We start from the raw sequence: 23,653 nt of genomic DNA on the forward strand, positions 1-23,653 counted from the left end.
TTCAAATGTTTATTTTTTTATTATATTATTTGCTTCAGGTACTCCTTGAGTGGTGAGTGGCAGATGGAGTTCATCAACAGACATCCCTACACAGAACAAGTGTTGCATGTACAGAGTGTGAAGGACGTCTTCCGAATACTCTATTCTATGAAAAACCGTGAGAGAGAGACTACAGGGAATATGTAAAACAGAAATTTGTGCAAAAATTTGCTATTTTCTGTTTTTCTGTTTCGTTATGGACTTTTACACTGCTCAAGTGAGATGGTGTGTGTGTGTGTGTGTGTGTGTGTGTGTGTGTGTGTGTAGATATTGTTCATCTAAAATAATAATAAAAAATAATTTACTACAGTTTAAAGGAGAATGAACTGCTAGAATTAGTGCCACCTTTCAGTTGCTTATTAATAACCATACTATTTTAATGATACTCTTGTTATATTTGTGGGTATGTGGCACAACATTTGACTGAACTACCAAAGATGTGTTACTGAACTCCAGCCTAAGCATGGAAGATACTTAACATCCTGAAAGCTTTGTCTTACACTGCACTGAGTGGGAAGCTGACCGTAGGACACACATCTGTACACACTTAATTAGAAACAATATGGTACACGTACGACTGTGCCCTTGTGTCATGGCAAAATGTTCGGACTGTATCCAATCAGCAGCTATGCATATTTGTGGAGACTGTATTATAATAACTTCCTAGGACCTTAATACATGCAAATTTGGCAATTCCTCACTCGTGAGACAACAGTTCTATCTCGCCACAACATGTTGCGGATCAGATCCTCTATCAATTATCCATTACAATGGAAATGGTTAAATTACAAAATCTGTTGCGGATTATGTTTCAGTGGTCAAATAAATCAAAATCTAAAGAACGATGATCATACAGTATGGCTAAATCCAGGCACACCCGACAGCGCACCCTTATAATCAGTTTTGCAGAAGATATGTAGTTTCAATCAGCAATTGCTAGCTTCAGAAATTCACTCTGCAGGAAATTCATTTTTTCATGACCAGTTGGGATGGGGGACTAGCCTCCTCAGTACTGACACCTCTGTTGGTGACAACTGTGGAGTTTACTTATATTTCATTACCTACACACCTGTGTATAATTTTGTTGTTTAATATAGTGTTTTTATATTTTGTAATGAAGTCAAATGAATCTCATTTGTATCGTTACACGACATTATTATATCCAGTGAAATGAGCTTTGTCTGAAACCAATAAAAAATAAAATTCAAAATAAAGTATTTTCTTTGGAGCATCAAAAACTGCTTACCTCTTCAAGTTTGCCCTTTGGTACCCTGCATATACAGTTTGTTGCAAAGTTAGTATCTCTTGTCTGTATACACCGCAAGCAGCACAGATTTTCATATCCTTGTTTCTTCCATTTTGCTATCAGATTTTTATCTGCAATGTTTTCATTGAGGCAGTACTCATACAGCTCTGGAAAAACAAGCCAATATAACTCAACAATCTCACACACCTCTGATAATTAGTTTTATTAATGAAATACTGTCTACCTACCTCTGCTGATAGCTTTCCTGCGATAAAACAGGTCATATATATATCTCGATTTCTGATGATGAATTTTAAATATGGGCCACAGAGCTTCCACTTTTCGCTTTCCTTCATGAGGTTCCGTTTCAGCTTTAACAATAAAAAACATTACAACACATATTTCAAAAGTTTAAGACTGCTTGTACTGGAGGAATGTATGACTAGTTCAAATCATCTCAAATAGCAGATTAAAATCTTAATGTAGATCCGCTGAATTTGCGTGTGTCCTCTGATTATAATAAAGTAATGTTGAGAACATACAAAGTTACAGTATAGCTTCTCTGTTATTATTCTAAAAATAACAGAAACCATTGTTAAATACGGGTAAATATATTGCATATATAAAAGATCTGTAGACACACTGTGACGTTCGCCTGCTTTATTTCTTTGTCGATTGTCCTCTGTGTCGATATACTGCATTGTGATACCGGCTGAAAAATAGGGATTGTAGTTAAACGACGACTGCTTTAAATGATGTAGCCAACAGGTGCACAGTTGCATTTCACAGTTCCTTACTTTCACTGTTCACAATCCCCCAATATTACTCAGTTATATGGCCAATTAACTATTGTTAAACTTTCGATAAGCCTCATTAATAGGTTGCAAGCAAACATCCACATACTGCTACAATAGTTTACTGTAGATGAGCAGTAAAAGCCTAACCACACACTTCACGAAGAATAAAAAGGTACATATGGAACAGACACTGTCATTGTTTTAACACATGGCCTAATTGTGTAACACTTATTTCACAGTTAAGTTGATGCATAGTTGCTGGTCTAACCACTACGGGTTCTTGTCTGAGATTTGGCCGTGGACTGACTTACTTGGGACCAAAAATCAGGCCCTTATATATCAGCACCAAAACTACACACTATTTGATATTTAATTTACAGAAATTACAATTAAAACTTAACTCATTAAATTAACTGAATACATCGAAAAATTCCATCTTTATCACAGTTTCTTCTACTGCAAGAGTTAGGCCGAATTATTTGTATAAAAGATGAAATTAAAAGATATAGTTACGCAAACAATACTTTGGACAAATTACTTTGGAATTAATTAAGGACTGGCTTTGCTAACATGTTTTCGAATAGAGCCAAATAAATATTTTAAGCATCCTATTAGTTGTTCTTCTGAATATTTATAATTAGTACAGAACTTATAAACAAATATAAGTCAACAATAGCATTTAAGTTATGAAACAATTACCCAATAACAAAAGTATTAACTAGGAATAATCGAAATAAATTAGGAAATCAATTACATACATGAAACTAAAGCAAAAAATTAGATCTGACGCTATATTTTTTTTTAAACTGAGGACCAACCTTTCCCTTTTATGGGCATGCAGATTACTTTCACGTATGTTAATGGCAATTAGTCAGAAATTAAAAAATGAATTTTAAGGAGGCAGATGGCAAAACAAGAGGGGAAGTAAAAATATCCCAGCTTGCTTTGTCACAACACACAGTACTACTGTTCATCGTAAAAAAAACCATTTAATGAACTGGCAACAGAAAATGGCTCCCAACTATCAAGTAATTCAATGCTAGTTTGCAACAGCTTATTCCCAATAGCTACATATCATATATTACCCTCTTACAGCTGTAATTTTTTTTTTCTTGTGGAATATATTTTAGAGGACCTGACAAATAGAAAATGGTATCAATACTACTAATGATGGCACTATTAGCAGGCAGTAATCTTAACAGCAAGTGTGGTTCAATCTGACCAATAGTAAAGTATGTTTACTAACAGAGAGAGAGGGGCTGGCCAGTACTTAGCTCAGTACAGCCAATAGATACAAAGAACAGAAATTTTTTTATCCTAGCTTTCGGAACTTTGTTCCTTTGTCAGGGAGGAGAGAGGGAGGAAAAAAGGGGATAAAGGAACAAAGTTCCGAAAGCTAGGGTAAAAATTTTTCTGTTTTCTGTATCTATCGGCTGTACTGACTGAGGTAAGTACTGGCCAGCCCCTCTATCTCTTTGTTAGTTACTGGCCGGCCCCTCTATCTCTTTGTTAGTATTTGTTTCACATCTTTATATGATATTTTTCATTATTCAATTAGTAAAGTGTGTGATAGACCTGGTAAAAGGAAAGCATTAATCAAACAATATTATAATAATAGAAATACATAGCTTAAATTCTATTTTTACTCAAAAAATTATGTTGCAAACCATTTTTCTGTTTATTAGAAAAATTATTTTTATCATATTCTCCAAAGCATTCTTAAAGTCAACCACTTCTTCACTTGAAGAAAGTTTCTTTCCATTATGTTAAATTTGTAAGTTACAGGACAACAACAAATCATTTTGGATTGAATTAGGAGAATACATCGGAATATTGTCAAATCTACATCCCTGATGATGCCCTTTCACACTTATTAGTACCACTGTGCTGACTTGAGTGTTGCCCTGGTGAAAAAGAATTTCTTGCTGTTAATTTTCATTTTCCAATGAACCCATCTACAAACATGCCAATTATGGTTTCCCCCTCTCCCCAGAATACTTTGTCAGGATTACACCACAGCAGTTGAGAACGGAAGACAAACTGATCCATGTAAAACACAAGCTGTCTTTTTGGTGCAGATAGCAGCTACTGGCCTCTAGTGCAGGAAGTAACATCATCTGACTGCCTCCGTGCTTCTGTGAATATTCTTCTGTCCTTAAATCCCTTTGTGAGTGATACATAGGCAGTTGCAGTATATTTCTAGAATAGTCATTTAAAGCCACTTCTTGAAACTTGGTCAGTAGCCTTTCCTGGGACAGTGCCCGTCTACCTTCAAGAGTGTCAGTTCATTTTCTTCAGCATCTCTGAGACACTTTCCCATGGATCACATGAATCTGTGACCATTCATGCTGCTCTTCTCTGTATAGATTCAATATCCCCTGCTATTCCTATTTGGTACAGGTCCTACACACTTGAGAAATATTCTAGAACAGGTCATACGAGTGATTTCTAGGCAATCACTTTTGTAGACTGATTGGATTATTGGTAAAATACTGGGGTAGTGCAAAGTCTAACACCCACATTACCCACAACTGAGCCCATGTGACCATTCCATTTCATATCCCTATTAACTGTTACACCCAATTTTTTCCATGGGTTGGTCAATACCAACTGTGACTCACTGATATTATGATCAAATGATACTGCACTTTTTTTAAAATTTTGTGAAGTGTGCAAGTTTACATTTCTGAACATTTAAAGCAAGTTGCCAATCTCTGCACCACTTTGAAACCTTATCAAGAGATGACTCCATATTTATGCAGCTCCTTTCTGACAGTTCTTCACTATAGATACAGCACCATCTGCAAAAAAACCTGAGGTTACCATTAAAATAAAACATGAAAGGCAAGGGTCCCAAAACACTTCCGTGGGGCACACCCAAAATTATTTCTACATGTGATTATGAGTCTGCATCCACAACAAAATGTTGCTGCCTCCCTACCCAAAAATCCTCAATCAGGTCACAAATTTCACTTGATACCACATATGATCATGCTTTTAACAAGAAGTGTAGGTGCAGTGATGAGTCAATTGCTTTTTGAAAATCAGAATTACTATGTCTACCTGACTGCCTTGATTTAAAGCTTTCAGTATGTTGTATGAGAAAAGTGTGAGTTGGGTTTCACATGGTCAATGTTTTCGGAATCCATGCTTGCTGGCATTGAGGTCATTCTGCTCGAGGTACCTCACTATGTTTGAACTCTGAATATGTTCTAAGATTCTACAACATATCATTGTCAACGATACTGGATGGCAGTTTTATGAATCACTTTTACTACCCATCTCATAAATGGGTGCGACTTGAGCTTTCTCCTGGGCATGGCTTTTTGTTCAAGGGATCTACGATAGATTATAGTTAAAAGAGGGGGTTAAATTAGCTGCAAATTCAGTACAGTATCTGAAGGGATTCCAACAAGCCATGGAGCTTTGCTCAATTTTAACATTTTCAGCTGTTTCTGAACTCCACTGACACTAATATTTATTTCATTCATCTGTTCAGTGGTATGTGGATTAAATTGTGGCTATTCTCTTGGGTTTTCCTATGTAATGGAAAATTTGAAAATGGAGTTAAGTATTTCAGCTTTTGCTGTGTTACCGCAACATTTCAGTTCTTGTCTCATTCGCCATGGACTGGACACAGACTCTGGTGCCACTAACAGCCTTTACATATGACCACAATTTCTTTGGGTTTTCTGAAGGACCATTTGACAATTTTTGCCACAGTAGTCATTGAAGGCTTCAGGCATTGCTCTCTTGACGGCCCAACATGTTTCATTTTGCAAACTCTCAATCTATAGCCCTATGCTTTGTTTTACACTTATTATGCAACAGACTGATCTTTTACTTTTTTTACAGTGACTGTATACTACGGAGGTTTCCTCCCATCATGAAGTGTTCTATTGAGTACATGTCAGAGGGAAACATTCCATGTGGGAAAAATTATCTAAAAACAAAGATGATGTAACTTACCAAACGAGTCACTATCAACATACCAACGCTTTCGTTTGGTAAGTTATATCATCTTTGTTTTATATATAAACAAACTTGAGCCCTCGTTCCTCTACATAATCTTGTCCTGTGCTGAAAGTTTCAAGTTCCTCATGGAGACATGACACTTGCTTTTTTCCCCCTAGGTTACTGAACATGATAAAATTTTCTAGTTTTTTAGCCGCCCTTTGTATTTTGGTAATCATTGTTGCCACAACTGTGTTGCAGTCCTGATACCAGTTTCAAAACCTACATCCTCAAAGAGGTCATGTCTATTAGTTGCCATAGGCTCTAGAATATTTCCATCGTGCATGGGATTCTGAACTATCTGTCCTAAGTAGTTTTCATAGAAGGCATTTAGTAAGGTTTCACAGGATATCTTGTAATGCTGGTCACTAACAGAACTGTAATTTTCGCAGTTGATTGTAGGGTGATCAAAGCCTCCACCAATGATTACTGTGCGATTAGGGAATTTACTTACAAGCAAACTGAGTTTTCGGTTACTTAAGGAGGTGAGTCTTGTTATTGATAAAGGAATCCAATTATAATTTTATGCCCACCCCTGATACTGATTCTTGCCCAAACAATCTCACATGCAGCTTCAATTTCTACCTCTGTGGATTTGAGTGTCTTGGCTACTGCAACAAATACACCAGCCCCATTTCCCACTAGCACATCCTTTCCACATACATTTAAAATTTCTCCAAAAATCTCACTGCAATCAATTTCAAGTTTCAACTGGTTTTTTGCACCTAGTATTATGTGAACTTCGATATTTTTCAGGAGCACGTCAAACTCTGGCACTTTGTTGTGAATGCTTTGGCAGGTAACACTAACAGGAAATCAGGCAAAGCACTGAAATGAATCTTAAACACCTGAGTACTAGATATCAGGCTGACGTTACCACTCAAATGTACACAGACCTTCACTGAATGCAAGTTTGAAATCACAGAAGACATTAAATTAATGAAAACTAGAAAGAGCAAGATATATTTAATAGCTGTATTACATAGACACCATCCAGAGATCATGATAAGCACTGCAATGTATCCAAAATAACATGTGGTATTCTTTTATCACTGCTGTTTAGGTGAGCGCTTACAAGTTTGACCACCTGCCACGAACGGCAACTGTCACTTGACAAGGCTGACTAGCAAAAGACTGCCTTCATATTTCCTGATGGCCTCTTAGTTTAAAGCTGTGACTTTTGAACTGTGTAACACTTCAGCAATCTTAGAACATATGACAGACAACTTGGTTTGACACTAAGTGGCCAATGTATCTTTGCCGGCTGGACGACATTTTTGTTTTTCCAAGAGATATCTGAAGAACATCTAAGTTACTTGACAACTGTGATGAAGTTGTGTTCAGACTGTAGGTCTCCGCCTCAATCCACAGAAGTCCTCCTTTGTCACCGAAGAAATAAAAATCCCGTGGCACCTAGTAAATGGCAATGGAGTCTGTCCTGATCCAGAGAAAGTAAGAGCAGTCACCAATTTTCCAATTCCTCAGCACACAGACATTTTCCAGTTCTAGCAATGTCTAACAAGAATGTTCAACACAAAACTGCACATCAACACTAACAGTTTAGCTATATGAGCACTTTAGTACAAATTCAGAAATGTGCTGAAAAGGCGACAGCTTATGCTCCGAGAGTACTCTCCATGTCCAAGATAGATTACAACAAGAAAGAGTGCCTTGCAGTTGTTTGGACCATCAACAAGTTCCAGTCATATTTGCTAGGCAACTCATTCAGCGTTATGATGGAGCACCGTTCTCCATACTGGCTGACTAGCCTGAAGGATGAGTCAGGTTGACTGGCAAGATGGGAGACTTGACGCTTCAGGAGTATGACAGCATGATGGCATACAAAAATTGATGCAAACACAATGATACTGATTGCCTTTCAAGGAATCCTTTGGCAGAACACAGCAGTGTGGACAAAAGCTTAGTCATACTGCATTAAATGACACTGCTGTTGAAGGGAGGGGTGATCCAGCATGGCACAAAATCATGGACACCTTGAAAAATAAGGAACCGATCATAGGACAATTCCAATTAATGAACAAAATAGTGTATTAAGAGGGACGATGATCATATGGGGGCAGAAATGTTTGCTTGCCATCCTAGCTCATTTGGAGCCAGCAATCCATAAGTACTTCCATGATGCTCCATTGTGAATACTACAGACAGAATAAGATACAGGTATCACACCCCGGTCTCTATCGATTCTTTAGACATTATGAGATCTACTGTAAGGAATGCCAACAATGGAAGCACAAGCTGCAATTACTTCTGGGACATTTGGTACTAATCCAACCTGCAGCAGCACCATCTGAACAAACTGGAATCCCCATCTTAGGGAGGTGCCCAAAGTCCACAAACAGGAATCTACGTACAATAATCTACACTGATTACCTCATCCACTGTGCCGTCTCCAAAGCTGTGCTGACTGCCAAATCTCCAGAAATTGACAAATTCTCCAGAGAAGATATCATTCTGAAGTTTGGAGCACCGTGGGTGATCTCCAGTACGAAAATTTTTCCAGTCGATGCAGGTATTTTGGATAGTTTCACTTTGCAATATCATCCACAGGATGACAACTGCTTACCATACAAGATGAATGGCCTCACAGAATCCTTTATTATGATGTTGGCATATATGCTCTCAACGTATGGTGATTTGTAACAGAGAGACTGGGATCCAACAATACCTGTTGTGATATTTGCACATAACACAGTGAAGCAAGACACTAAAGGCTTCACACTTATTTCTGCTTCATGGTCACAAATCCAATATAATAGAGTACAAGTTCCCGTTTCAATCAGACAATATTTAGGATGACTCCCGGAAACAGCTCACCATCTGGACTGAGAATCAAGGCAGTTGGCTTGTATATGGATCCTGGACTCCCACGAGAAAGACCGAGAACTGATTAGTGGAATACAGACCAGGGAGACTATGTATGGATTTTTATGTCAGTGTGGAAAGTAGGATGTGCAGTAAAGTTACAAAAGTGCTACTTTGGGCAGTTTTGTACCCTTACTTGTTTGTCAGATGTCGCATATGAAGCCAAGGTTTACAAAACTTAATTAAGAACACAAAATTGTAGAGGGGTCGCCCACTGACCTCCATACGAAGTCCTGAGGCACAGGTCGAACTTTGAAGTTTCTTGTTCAAGGAAACTTAAGATCCGTTTGACGATCACCGATGTTTGATGGGAGGGTTATCTTTGAAACTAATCTCCATGAAGAGGATGACAGAACACAAGGATCCATACAGAGGACCATAGACAAGATCTAGATCCACTGTGGTGTAATTAGCTCCATTGAGAACTTCTGAAACTGCGAGACACTGTTTCTCCAAGAGAGGGAGCAATGCCATGAGCTGTTTTGTTTTATTTTACGGCACAAAAACAACTAGGGTCATACACGTCCATGTCAGAATCATAGGACACTAAGGGAAGGTTGGTTGGTTGGTTTAAAGATTAAAGGGACCAAACTGCAAAGGTCATCGGTCCCTTGTTTCATAAAAACACAGAGCACAGTGAAACTTTCCACCAGTCAGCCGAAGAACTAAAATAAAAATTCCGGGGGAAGAAAAGCCCCATGGTCAATGGTAAAACAACACGGAAAACGGAGCACAGCAACAAAACCAACAGAGAGAACAAAGGCAGAAGGAATTAAAACTGCACAGCAGAGGACTGTGGCTGGCTGATCACGAAAATAATAGGATGAGCCAGCCACTCTGCAACACGTTAAAACCTCCAGCCTAAAAGATTAGGGTGGAGTCGAATGACAACACAAAACTAAGTAAAATATACAGCACAAAAGAGGGCGATGCAATAAAATTAGAGGGACCTATAAAAGCCACTTGCTCGAATAAAACTTAAAACACGATCTACCATAGAGACATCGTCACCTAAAAGAGATGATAAATCACCCAGGAGATTAAAAGTTCGCCTGAGGGCGGTTAAAAGAGGACATTCCAACAATATATGGGCCACCGTCATGGTTTCACCACAGCGACAATGAGGGGGGTCCTCTCGACACAGCAGATGACCATGCGTCAGCCAAGAGTGACCAATGCGGAGCCTACAGAGAATAACAGAATCCCTGCGAGAGGCCCGCATGGAGGAACCCCACACGGTCGTGGTCTCCTTCACACGCCGCAGCTTGTTGGGTACAGACAGAGTGCGCCATTCGTCTGCCCACATCCCAAAGACCCGACGGCGTAACACCGGCGATCTCCAACAGCAGTTTGCGGGTGGTGTCTTTAGCTAACTTGTCGGCGTGTTCGTTTCCCGCTATCCCAACGTGTCCCGGGGTCCATATGAACACTACTGAATGTCCACGCTGTTCAAGAGCATGAACAGACTCCTGGATGGCAACAACAATGGGATGGCGTGGGTAGCACTGGTCAAGAGCCTATAGACTACTGAGAGAGTCACTGCAAATGACAAAAGACTCTCCAGTGCTGGTACGAATACGCTCACGGGCACAAAAAAATGGCTGTTAGCTCTGCGGTGTAAACACTGCAGCCGTCCAGCAAGGAGCGCTGGTCTACACAGTCCACATGAGCATAAGCGCACGCCACACGGCCATCAACCATCGAGCCATCTGTATAGATAGCCTCTGAGTTGCGAGATGCGTCGAGGAGAGCAAGAAATTGGCGGCGCAAGACTGCAGGAGGAACTGAATCCTTTTGCCATTGTGAGAGGTCCAGCCGAAGCTGCGGCCGACGAATACACCAAGGTGGTGTATGTGGGTGGACCTGAAAAGCAGATGGAAGAGGCAAAGACTCGAGGTCACTAAGGAGTGACCGAACACGGATCCCAATGGTATGGCCTGATCGAGGCCACTGGTGTGGGGTATGGACTGCCGCATTAGCGAAAAGGAGACTGTAGTTAGGGTGACGAGGCGAACAACGAACGTGGGCAGCATAGTTGGCTAAGAGTTGTAGACGCCGAATGTGGAGCGGAGGAACCCCAGCCTCAGCAAGTAGGCTATTAACAGGACTGGTGAGGAATGCTCCTGTCGCCTGTCGAACCCCACAGTGGTGAACGGGGTCCAGCAGTTGCAACGCTGAGGGCGACGCTGAGCCATACGCCACACTCCCATAATCCAGTTGGGACAGCACGAGGGCTTTGTAGAGCTGCAGCAGCGTATTATGATCGGCACCCCAACTTGTGTTGCTGAGGTAGCGGAGGGCATTCAGACGCTGCCAGCAATGACGCTTGAGCCGACGAATATGTGGAAGCCAAGTAAGCCAGGCATCGAACAGCAATCCCAGAAAACGGTAAGTGTCAACAACCCTGAGCATGGCATCCTGAAGATAAAGCTCAGGGTGGGGATGGACAGTTCGACGCTGACAAAACTGCATAACACAAGTCTTCGCAGGAGAAAATTGAAACCCATGGGCTATGGCCCACGCCTGCGCCTTGCGTACGGCTCCCTGCAACCTACGTTCTGCAACACTAATGGTGGAGGAGCTGAAAAAGAGGCAGAAATCGTCAGCATATAACGTGGGTGAGACAGACGACCCTACTGCTCCTGCAAGGCCATTAATGGCCACAAGGAAAAGGGGCAAGCTCAATACAGAGCCCTGTGGAACGCCGTTCTCCTGGATATGAAGTGAACTATGGGATGTGCCAATTAAAACGCGGAATGTCCGAACAGATAAAAAATTCTGAATAAAAATGGTGAGAGAGCCCCGGAGACCCCACCCGTGCAACGTGGCGAGAATATGGTGCTGCCACGTCGTGTCATATGCTCTGGAGAGGTCGAAAAAGACAGAGACGAGGTGTTGGCGCCTGGAAAAAGCAGTGCGGACTGCAGACTCAAGGATGACCAAAGTACTGGCGGTGGAACAGCCCTGACGGAAGCCGCTCTGGCACTGAGCCAGAAGACCCCGAGACTCGAGCAGCCAACACAGCCGTCGACTCACCATACATTCCAGTAGCTTGCACAGAGTATTTGTCAAGCTGATGGGCCGATAGCTATCCACATTAAGCGGGTCCTTACCAGGCTTCAGCACCGGAATGATGGTACTTTCTCGCCACTGCGACGGAAAGACACCATCGCCCCATATGCAGTTGAAGATGGCAAGAACACATCGCTGACAGTCCGGGGACAGGGGTTTGAGCATCTGATTGTGGACGCCATCTGGCCCAGCGGCAGTATCGGGGCACTGTGCCAGGGCACTTTGGAGTTCCCACAAACTAAATGGGGCGTTATACGCCTCAGGGTGGCGAGAAGCAAAAGAAAGCCGTTTGCCTTCCTCCCGGCGTTTGAGTGCGCGAAACGCAGGCGGGTAATTCCCCGACGCAGAGGCCCGAATATAGTGCTGTGCGAAATGCTCGGCGATCGCATCGGCATCAGTGGATACCGCCCCGTTGATGGTAAGCCCTGGGACACCTGTAGATTACCGCAATCTTCATCCACACCTGGGAGGGTGAAGTATGGGAACCAATGTTGGAAATGTACCTCTCCCAGCACTCCTGTTTCCGCCGTTTGATAAGCCTCCGGACCTGAGCACGGAGACGTTTGAATAAAATGAGGTTCTCCAGAGACGGGTGCCGCTTATGTCGCTGAAGAACCCGCCGACGTTCTTTAATGGCTTCAGTGACCTCTGGAGACCACCAAGGCACTGACTTTCGCCGGGGACACCCTAACGAACGAGGAATGGTATGTTCTGCAGCGGAAACAATCGCTGCAGTCAGTGTCTCAACCGCCACATCGATGGTACCGTGGGGGAGAGATTCAACAGTGGCAGCAGAGGAGAACGTGTCCCAGTTTGCCTTGCTAAATGCCCATCTAGGCAAGCGTTCAAGGGAGCGACGCTGTGGTAGTGAAAGGAAGATGGGAAAATGGTCACTACCACACAAGTCCTCGTGGACTCTCCAGTGGACCGATGGTACAAGCCCTGGGCTGCACAACAACAGATCTATGGCCGAGAAGGTGCCATGCGCCACACTGAAATGTGTGGAGGCGCCAGTGTTTAAGAGGCAGAGGTCGAGTTGGGAGATGAGATCCTCGACCTCTCTGCCTCGGCCAGTAACCTTCATTCCACCCCACAGGGGATTGTGGGCGTTAAAATCCCCCAGGAGAAGAAAAGGCATGGGGAGTTGGGCGACAAGTGCAGCCAATTCGGTCAGGGAGACTGTACCACCTGGAGGGAGATAGACACTGCAGACGGTTATGTCCTGGGTAGTCCTTACGCGGACAGCCACAGCTTCCAATGATGTTAGAAGGGGCACAGGAGCACTATATACAGAGGTAAGGACATACACGCAGGCTCCACCTGACACACTATTGTAAGTGCTACGGTTGCAGTAATAACCCCTGTATCCACGAAGGACAGGTGTCCGCATTGCCGGGAACCAGGTTTCCTGGAGGGCAATGCAGAAAGCAGGTGTCATGCTGAGAAGCTGTCGTAGCTCAGGAAGATGGCTAAAATAACCACCACAATTCCACTGGAGGATTGTACAAAGCGTGTCCTGTAGGGGCATTAAGGTACTGAAAAAGCAAATTACTTCACAGTCACATGCTGCTACCGACTGAGTGACTGACGTCGCAACTGCCATCGTTTCTGAGACAGTGAGATCGAGGTCATCAGGGGACGCAAAGAGCTCGACCTCATCCTCAGAGGCTGAACTGACAGGAAGCGTTGGCGCGGGAACCACTGGGTCCTTAGGCTTCTTAGAGAGCTTCCTCTTCTCTCTCTTGTTTTTGGGAGGAGGATTCGCATGCTGGGAGGGCTTTCCTGATGCATTGTTAGGAACAGAGGAAGAGCGTGAAGGCCTTCGACCAGCAGCTGGTGGCTTCCTCAGCCACTGGCTAGCGTCTTGCGAGACACTGGTAAAATCCTTGGAAGGGACTCCCCCAAAGGGACCCCTTCCGAACAAGTGAGGCCTGAGGAGGCTGTTGTCTCTCCGGCTGAGCAGCCGGAGGAGGCTGTTGCTTCTCCAGCTGAGGAGCCGGAAGAGACTTTTGCCTCTCCGGCTGAGCAGCCGGAGGAGGCTGGTGCATCTCCGGCTGAGAGGTGGGGATGGATGTCCCCAGTTGTTCGGGGTCCACTGCTCCCAAACCGGGTGTTTTAGGAGCAGTGGAAGAGAGTGTGGCCCCTACCAGCGGTGGGGCAGGCGTAACTTTACTGTTTTGTGGGCCAACTGAGAAGGGAGTCTTTGCAGGAACTGGTGGCGGCAGAGTTGCAGCAGCATAACTCCTCAACATAGATGTGGGGTTGAGCCGTTCTAGCTTCTTCCTTGCCTCTTGGTAAGTTAAACGGTCCAGGGTCTTAATTTCTTGTATCTTACGCTCTCTTTGGTAGACTGCACAGTCTGGCGAGCAGAGAGAATGATGCTCCCCAAAGTTAACGCAGGTGGGAGGCGGAGCACATGGAGCATTAGGATGTGAAGGTCGTCCACAATCACGACACATGGGGCTGGCAGTGCATCTGGAGGACATATGTCCGAACTTCCAGCACTGGAAACACCGCATAGGGGGCGGAACATAGGGCTTGACATTGCTCCGGTAGATCATGACCTTGACCTTCTCAGGCAAGCAGTCACCCTCAAAGGCCAGGATGAAGGCACCGGTAGCGACCCTATTATCCTTGGGCCCCCTAAAGACACAACGGACAAAGTGCACACCTCGTCCTGCCAGGTTCTCACGTAGCTCGGCATCAGACGGTAGCAGAAGATCTTTATGAAATATAATCCCCAGGACCAAATATAAGGACTTATGGGGAGTGACGTTAACGGGGATGTCACCAAGCTTCTCACAGGCGAGTAACGCTCGTGACTGTGCAGATGAAACTGCTTGTATCAAAATAGCCCCGCTCCTCATTTTGGAAACAGATGCCACTTCCCCAAACTTATCTTCAAGATGGTGAACAAAGAAGAGAGGCTTAGTCCCCAAAAACGAATCCCCATCGGTTCTGCTGCACACAAGGTATTGCGGTGAATAAGGCTCCTGTCTGTCCGCAGCCCTACGTTCCTCCCATGGCGTGGCTAGGGAAGGGAACGATTTGGGGTTATATGTCACAGCATTAAATTATGTCTTACCACACTTAGAGACGTTGGCGGTCGTGCGAGCACCGGATTGAGACTTCACCCGCTTCATTGCGGGGCATCCGCCCCGATGCCACCCACTCCGACCAGGGGTTCTCCCCACGGGCGCCACCCAGCCACAGCAAAGGCCACCTGGCAGGATGGCCGTTGCCGGGAGTCCTGATGCCCCAGAGAGACGAGCATCGACTCCATGGCTTACGTGGGGAGGTGTCAGCTCAGGCATTGGCAGTACGATCCCTGTGTTGTCAGGGGGCTACAACCTAGAGGGTACACGACGACCCCACCACAACGGGCTGGCTACCGTGCTGGATTTTGGGTGCCATGGGTAGTCCATAGTGATCATGGGTGCAGATGGTGACGCACTAAGGGCGTAACTTACACAATCCATCAGGTGTGTAAGCCCAAAATGAGGGATGGAGGGTGCAGTGACGACGCCAAGACAATGAAGAGTGCCAAGGTCTTAGGGCACAGAGGACTCGCGGTGCACCACTAAGGTGTCCTTCCCCAAAAGGCTCGTACTTATGTTGAATTTGGAAAAATGGAGGTCAAACCCCCAATGGGGACCATCACATTAAAGGCCGAAACAGTTGAGACTCCTTTTAGTCGCCTCTTACGGCAGGCAGGAATACCGCGGGCCTATTCTAATCCCCGAACCTGCAGGGGGTGACACTAAGGGAAGAAAGGAGTTAAAAGCAACTACACGTTAAGTCCAGGTGACAGAAGGAAAGACAGCTAAAATCAGGGACTTTGAGAAATGCTCATAAAACACGTCATAGAGAAACTGAGGCCCTGAACTAAAGATTAAATGTCCTTCGCCATATTCCTATGACAGAGAAAAAGTAAAATGCAGTTGACAGCCCGTGCTAAAACGGCCAATAACTCAGACGACAAACATAAATGAGAACATAAGTTGTTAAAAAAGGGCATTCCACCATAAAACGGACTGTCAGAGGTTGAGGGCAATAAGCACTTAGTGGTAGGGGAGCACCACTTAACAAATAGTGGTGGCTAAAATTACAGTGCCCAATACACAACCTAGCTAAAATGATCTCCCCATGGTGAAAGAGCCAAGAGGTGGTCGTCCAAACCAATGGGAGAGGCTTAATTCCCCAGAGCGTGTTCCCATGAAGGGAGGACCATGACACCATCTTCTGACAGACAGCAACACAGGTCATCGAAGGGAGTGGAAGAACTAGCGGGCCGAGGTGCAAGGACTGCAGCCATGGCAGCAGCATCAGTGGCTAGACCGAGGGATGGATGGTGTAGAGCACACTGAGGCTCCTGAAGGGCACAGACAGTCGGAGCAAATGACGCAATTGAAAACCCCGTGTCACTGGTTGTAATATGTGGCCTGATACAGGGTGAAGAGCTCTGCTGAAAATACTGAGCAGTATGCCGGAAGCTGATACCAAATATGTGCCAATGGTGAACACACACCTGACACCACAGTCAGTCCAAGAGCCATAAGCGTACGCAAAGCTGCTACTGCAAAGTTCTGTGCAAAGGTAGTGAAACTTACGGTGATTGAGCGAGGTTGGAGCAGTGTCCTTAGGAAGCAAGTGAAGGCCAAGGTGAACACAGGTTGCTGCACAAAGCCAAGACGATGAAGGGTTCACACCCATTGGGAAAGTGGCAGGTAGAGTGAAGTTAAGCTGCCGAAGCAAGAGCTGAAAGTGAACTCCATGAGGTAACAGAAGAGGGATGCACCCCATGCTGGCAATCAAAGAAATCATCAAAGAAGGTGGTGTAGGATGGGTGGCTAGGCATGGCAGACAAATGGCATTTGTTATCTACCAAGCAGAAAGTCATGGCAGTATGACACTGGTAGTTTGGGTGCTATGGCATACCAACTCTCAACCTGGCTAGTGTTAAAGACGCCAATGGCAAAACAGATGGAAGATAGTATTGAGATGGCGTAAAAGTGACAGATGTGCAGGTGCATAAAAGAAACACCCTTAGTCTAATTTCAAACGGGAAAGGAACTGAAACAAACACAGAAGGGTGATCCGATCCACTCCGCTGGAATTACCGCAATGTAGGACATCGGGGGACCACATTGAGTGGCCAAGTAACACACATGGGGGGACCAAGAAAGTTTCCTATCAAGCATGAGCCCCAGGAATTTCGTAGTTTCAACGAACAGGAGAGCAACAGGCCCAAGATGTAAAGACAGTGGAAGAAACCAATTACGCTGCCAGAAATTCATACGAACGGTTTTGTCAGTGCAAACGCGAAAGGCACTGTCTATGCTCCATAAATTAAGATGACCAAGACATCGCTGAAGAGGCCACTTAAGGACACAGTCTGTGGGGAACTGCAATAGATCACAAAATTGTCAATGAAAAGGGAGACTGAGATGCCCAGTGGAAGACAGGTCATAATATAGTTAATGGCAACAGCAAAGAGGACACTCGGGACAGAACCCTGAGGCACACCCTTTTCCTGGCTAATCCTGTCTGACAAGGCAGAACCCATATGTAGCTTGAAAATCTGTCTTTCTAAGAATTCCTGAAGGAAATGAGGCCTGCGGCCATGGAAGCCTAACACGTAGAGAGTATGGAGGATAGCAGTCCTCCAGCAGGTGTCTTAGGATTTCTCCAGATCGAAAAATACGACCACAGGGGGAATTTTTGTAGCAAATCATTCACGACATGGGTGGACAACGTGACAAAATGGTCAATCACACAACAGCATGCTCAAAATCCACACTGTGCTGTGGTTAGTAAATTGTGAGACTCTAGCCTCCATGCCAGCTGGGCATGAATCATATGTTCCATCACCTTGCACACACAGCTGGTGTGAGAAATGGAGCATAACTAGAAGGAAGGTGTTTCTCCTTGTCGGGCTTAGGTATGGGTATGACAGTGGCTTCATTCCAGTGTCTGGGAAACATGCCATCTGCCCAGATGCGATTATACATATGAAGGAGAAAGTCCTTGCCCACAGGAGAAAGGTCCTGCAACATCTGAATGTGAAAATCATCCAGCTCCGGGGCAGAGGATCTGGATGAAGTAACAGCATGATCTAGCTCCCTCATAGTAAAGGCGGCGTTGTAGCACTCACAATTCTGAGAAGGGAAGGGTAGAGCCGCCTCCATTCGTTTCCAATGGAGGAAGGCAGGGTGACAGTGGGTGGAGCTCAAAATCTCAATAAAATAGCAGCCTAATGCGTTGGGGATAGCAATAAGGTCCACTGTTACATTATCTGCTACTGTCAGGAAAGAAATTGGGGAATGGGCCTTCATCCCAGACAGCCGTTGGAGGTTGGCTCACACAACGAAAGACGGCATGGAACAGTTAAAGGAACTAGTAAAAGAAATCCAGCTAGCTCTTCTTCTACCCCAAAGAACGCTACGACACTGTGCACGCAACTGTCTCTAACGAATGCAGTTGACCATCTTAGGATGACGATTAAAAAAACACAGAGCATGTCTCCGCATACGAATTATGTTGCGGTGCGTCTCAGTGCACCAAGGGACAGGACATGGCGCAGCAAAGAAGAAGTACAAGGAACAGAATATCTTGCTGCGGTAAGGGTAACATTTGTAAGATAGTCTACCTGGTCATCACAACTGGGGAAATTTTGTTCGTTGAAGCTCGCCAGGGAGGAGTTAAGCATCCAGTCAGCGTAGAAAGCTGCCATTTGGGTATGCACATAGGTGGGGTAGGAGTCAGCAACTGAAAAGCACATGGGAAATGGTCACTTCAGTACGTGTCAGAGAAGACAGACCACTGAAGATTATGGGCAAGCTGGGTAGTGCAGAAGGATGGATCCAAATGGGAATAGGTGTTTGTGGAGTCTGAAAGGAATGTGGGTACTCCTGTGTTAAGGCAGATGAGATTAAGGTGACTGAGCAGACCAGACAAGAGGACCCCTCTCTGACAGGTTCTGGGCAAGCCCCAAAGGGGATGGTAAGCATTAAAGTTATTGAGCAGCAGAAAGTTACTCAATAAGCTGAAGGAAGTCTGCCCTGGTGACATCGAATGATGGAGGGATGTAAACGTTACAAAGGGAAAAGGTGAAGTGAGGAAGGAAAAATGAGGACTGCAACAATTTGAAGTTGGGTCATCAGGGAGATGAGAATAACTATGAACATCATCCGAGATGAGCAACAGGACTCCTCCATGAGATGGAACGCTGTCTTCAGGCAGGGAAGGTCAAAGCAGACTAGGAAGAAATGCAAAAGCTCAAAGAGGTTGTGAGGACTCAATTTAGTTTCCTGGAGCCAGAGGACAAGTGGATGCTGCGATCCCTAACAGTCATAAGTCCTCTGTGTTGGATCAAAGGCTGTGAACATGCCATTGTAGAAGACTCACTGCTACAGGGCGAAGAGGCTGGAGAATCCTCCTCCATAAAATCTACAGAGGTGTCAGCATTCTCCCTTTGTCAGTCTGTCTGTGGCGTCCAGGGCAGAAAAACAGTTGGTGCACACCGGCAACACGGAGGTTGGCCAGACGTGGATATCACGCGGTGACACCATCGAGGGTGGTGAGGGATGCAAACTATGACATGTACAGCGTAGAGCGTGGTGGTTAGTGAGTCGACAGCTGGTGTGCTGCTGGTCACCAGTTCAAACCAACCACTAGCAACAATTCAGTGTTTAACATTACTGAAAGGTTACTGAAATACCTTATGTTTGTATATTCTGGAATATTCGATGTTTGTGTAAATACCAGCATGATCCTTTTCTTATCTTTTGTCATTACAATTGCTGTTTTATCTAATACAGAACCCACTTTTTTTTTACATTGAAGTCAGAATTGGACAAATGCTTGTAGTCATTGTTATGAATATTTTACCTACCTGCTCATTTATCACTAGCTAATTACAAACAATTAATGAAACATTCCTTGCCTTTTCATCTCATCTCGAAGTAAGCACTGCCAACATTATTCCTTAAAAACAAATAGGTAAGTACCAAATCACCAGATTAAGTAGTCTGTTAGAATACTAACACAAGTTACTAGAATACTATGTAACAATACGAGAGAAGGAAAGGTGCTACTCACCATAAAGCAAAGATGCTGAGTCGCAATAGGAACAAAAAAAGATTCGCGCAATCATAGCTTTCGGCCATTAAGGCCTTTGTCAGCAGTAGACACACACACACACACACACACACACACACACACACACACACACGTGCAACTTCCACACACGTCTGCAGTCTGAGAGAGCTGAAACTACACTGCGAGCAGCAGCACCAGTGCATGATGGGAGTGATGACTGGGTGGGGGTAAAGAGGAGGCTGGGGTGGGAAGGGAGAGGGATAGTATGGTGGGAGTGGCGGACAGTGAAGTGTTGCAGTTTAGACGGAGGGCAGGAGAGAAGGGGGCAGGGGGTAAGTAGCGAAAAGGAGAGAAATAAAAATAAAAAGAAATCTAATGACTTGGTGTGGCGGTGAAATGATGGCTGTGTGGTGTTGGAATGGGAACACTGAGGGAGCTGGATGGGTGAGGACAGTGACTAACGAATGTTAAGACCAGGAGGGTTACGGGAAAGTAGGACGTATTGCAGGGAAAGTTCCCACCTGCGCAATTCAGAAAAGCTGGTGTTGGTGGGAAGGATCCATATGGCACAGGCTGTGAAGCAGTCATTGAGATGAGGGGTATCATGTTTGGCAGCATGTTCAGCTACAGGGTGGTCCACTTGTTTTTTTGCCACAGTTTGTTGGTGGCCGTTCATGCAGACAGACAGCTTGTGGATAGTCATGCCTACTTAGAATGCAGCACAGTGGTTGCAGCTTAGCTTGTAAATCACATGACTGGTTTCACAGGTAGCCCTGCCTTTGATGGGATAGGTGATGTTAGTCACCGGACTGGAGTAGGTGGTGGTAGGAGGATGTATGACGCAGGTCTTGCATCTAGGTCTATTACAGGGGTATGAGCCATAAGGTAAGGGATTGGAAGCAGGGGTTGCGTAAGGATGGGCGAGTATATTGTGTGGGTTGGATGGACGGCAGAATACCACTGTAGAAGGGGTGGGAAGGATAGTGGGTAAGACATTTCTCATTTCAGGGCACGACGAGAGGTAATCGAAACCATGGTGGAGGATGTAATTAAGTTGCTGCAGTCCCAGATGGTACTGAGTTAAGAGCGGAATGCTCCTCTGTGGCCGGACTTTGGGAGGTGGTGGGAGACTGGAAAGATAAGGCACGGGAGACTTGTTTTTGTATAAGGATGGGAGGATAATTACGGTCAGTGAAGGCTACAGTGAGACCCTCGGTACATTTTGAGAGGGACTGCTCGTCATTCCAGATGCTATGATCATGGGTGGCTAAGCTGTACGAAGGGACTTCTTTGTATGGAACGGGTGGCAGCTGTCGAAGTGGAGGTATTGCTGGTGGTTATTAGGTTTGATATGGACGGAGGTAATGATGTAGCCATCTCTGAGGTGGAGGTCCACATCTAGGAAGGTGGCTTGTCGGATTGAGTAGGGCCAGGTGAAGCAAATGGGGGAGACGTTGTTGGGGTTCTGGAGGAATGTGAATAAGGTGTCCTCGCCTTCAATCCAGATAGCAAAGATGTCATCAATGAATCTGAACCAGATGAGGGATTTAGGATTCTGCGTCTTTAGGAAGGATTCCTCTAGATGGCCCATGAATAGGTTGGCATAGGACGGTGCCATGCAGGTGCCCTTAGCTGTACTGCAGATTTGTTTGTAGGTAATGCCTTCAAAGGAGAAGTAATTGCGAGTGAGGATATATATAGTTGGTCGTGGAGACTAGGAAGGAGGTCCATACCTTCATACCATGCCATGGAGGTATCCCAAACCATACCATGTTGGTTTGGAATCCATAGGGTGTATGGAAAGGTGGTGTTCAATAGCAGTAAGGCCATGGGCATTAGGACTGTTAGCGTACAGGGAGGTGGCATCAATAGTGACGAGCAGGGCACATGTGGTAAAGGGAAAAGGAACTGTGGAGAGTCGGTTGAGGAAATGGTTGGTATCTTTTACATAGGAAGACAGGTTCTGGGTAATAGGTTGAAGGTTTTGGTCTACGAGAGCAGAGATTCTCTCAGTGGGGGCACAGTAACCGGCCACAATGGGGCGTCCTGGGTGGTTGGGTTTATGGACTTTGGGAAGCATGTAGAAGGTGGGAGTGCAGTGAGTGATAGGGTAAGAGAGGAATCCTTCCTAAGAACCCAGAATCCTAAACCCCTCACATGGTTCAGATTCATTGATGACATCTTTGCTATCTGGATTGAAGGTGAGGACACCTTATTCACATTCCTCCAGAACCTCAACAACGTCTCCCCCATTTGCTTCACCTGGCCCTACTCAACCCAACAAGCCACTTCCCTAGATGTGGACCTCCACCTCAGAGATGGCTACATCAGTACCTCCGTCCATATCAAACCTAATAACCACCAGCAATACCTCCACTTCGACAGCTGCCACCCATTTCATACAAAGAAGTCCCTTCCGTACAGCTTAGCCGCCCGTGATCATCACATCTGGAGTAACGAGCAGTCCCTCTCAAAATGTACCGAGGGTCTCACTGTAGCCTTCACTGACCGTAATTATCCTCCCCTCCTTGTACAAAAACAAGTCTCCCGTGCCTTATCTTTCCAGTCTCCCACCACCTCCCAAAGTCCGGCCACAGAGGAGCATTCCGCTCTTAACTCTGTACCATCTGGGACTGCAGCAACTGAATTACATTCTCCACCATGGTTTCGATTACCTCTCGTCGTGCCCTGAAATGAGAAATGTCCTGCCCACTATCCTTCCCACCCCTTCTACAGTGGTATTCTGCCGTCCACCCAACCTACACAATATACTTGTCCATCCTTACACAACCCCTGCTTCCAACCCCTTATCTCATGGCTCATACCCCTGTAATAAACCCAGATGCAAGACCTGTCCCATACATCCTCTTACCACCACCTACTCCAGTCCAGTCACTAACATCACCTATCCCATCAAAGGCAGGGCTACCTGTGAAACCAGTCATGTGATTTACAAGCTAAGCTGCAACCACTGTGCTGCATTCTATGTAGGCATGACAACCAACAAACTGTCTGTCCACATGAATGGCCACCAACAAACTGTGGCAAAAAAACAAGTGGACCACCCTGTAGCTGAACATGCTGCCAAACATGATACCCCTCATCTCAATGACTTCTTCATAGCCTATGCCATATGGATCCTTCCCACCAACACCAGCTTTTCTGAATTGTGCAGGTGGGAACTTTCCCTGCAATACATCCTACGTTCCCATAGCCCTCCTGGTCTCAACCTTCGTTAAGTCACTTTCCTCACCCATCCAGCTCCCTCAATGTTCCCATTCCAGCACTACAGAGCTGTCATTTCACCACCACACCCAGTCTTTTAATTTCTCTCCTTTCCACTACTTATCCTCTCCCCCTTCTCTCCCGCTTTTCGTCTAAACTGCAACACTTCACTGCCTGCCACTCCCACCATACTATCCCTCCCCCTCCCTGCCCCAGCCTCCTCCTTACCACCACCCAGTCGCCGCTCCCATCATGCACTGGTGCTGCTGCTCATAGT

General features: G+C 45.1%; 1 protein-coding gene across 1 annotated transcript in view; it reads right to left on the bottom strand.

Moving 5' to 3' along the window:
• Positions 1-23,653, bottom strand: part of LOC124596300 (protein BUD31 homolog) — a 53,468-nt gene that overhangs the window by 23,353 nt on the left and 6,462 nt on the right. Inside the window, exons 3-4 of the mRNA XM_047135405.1 lie at positions 1,534-1,656; positions 1,286-1,452 (exon numbers count right to left, since the gene is read on the bottom strand). Coding sequence (XP_046991361.1) covers positions 1,286-1,452; positions 1,534-1,656 — 290 coding nt within the window. The remainder of the gene's footprint in view (positions 1-1,285; positions 1,453-1,533; positions 1,657-23,653) is intronic.

The sequence above is a fragment of the Schistocerca americana genome, chromosome 2, assembly GCF_021461395.2.
Source record: "Schistocerca americana isolate TAMUIC-IGC-003095 chromosome 2, iqSchAmer2.1, whole genome shotgun sequence".
Classification (NCBI taxonomy): domain Eukaryota; kingdom Metazoa; phylum Arthropoda; class Insecta; order Orthoptera; family Acrididae; genus Schistocerca; species Schistocerca americana.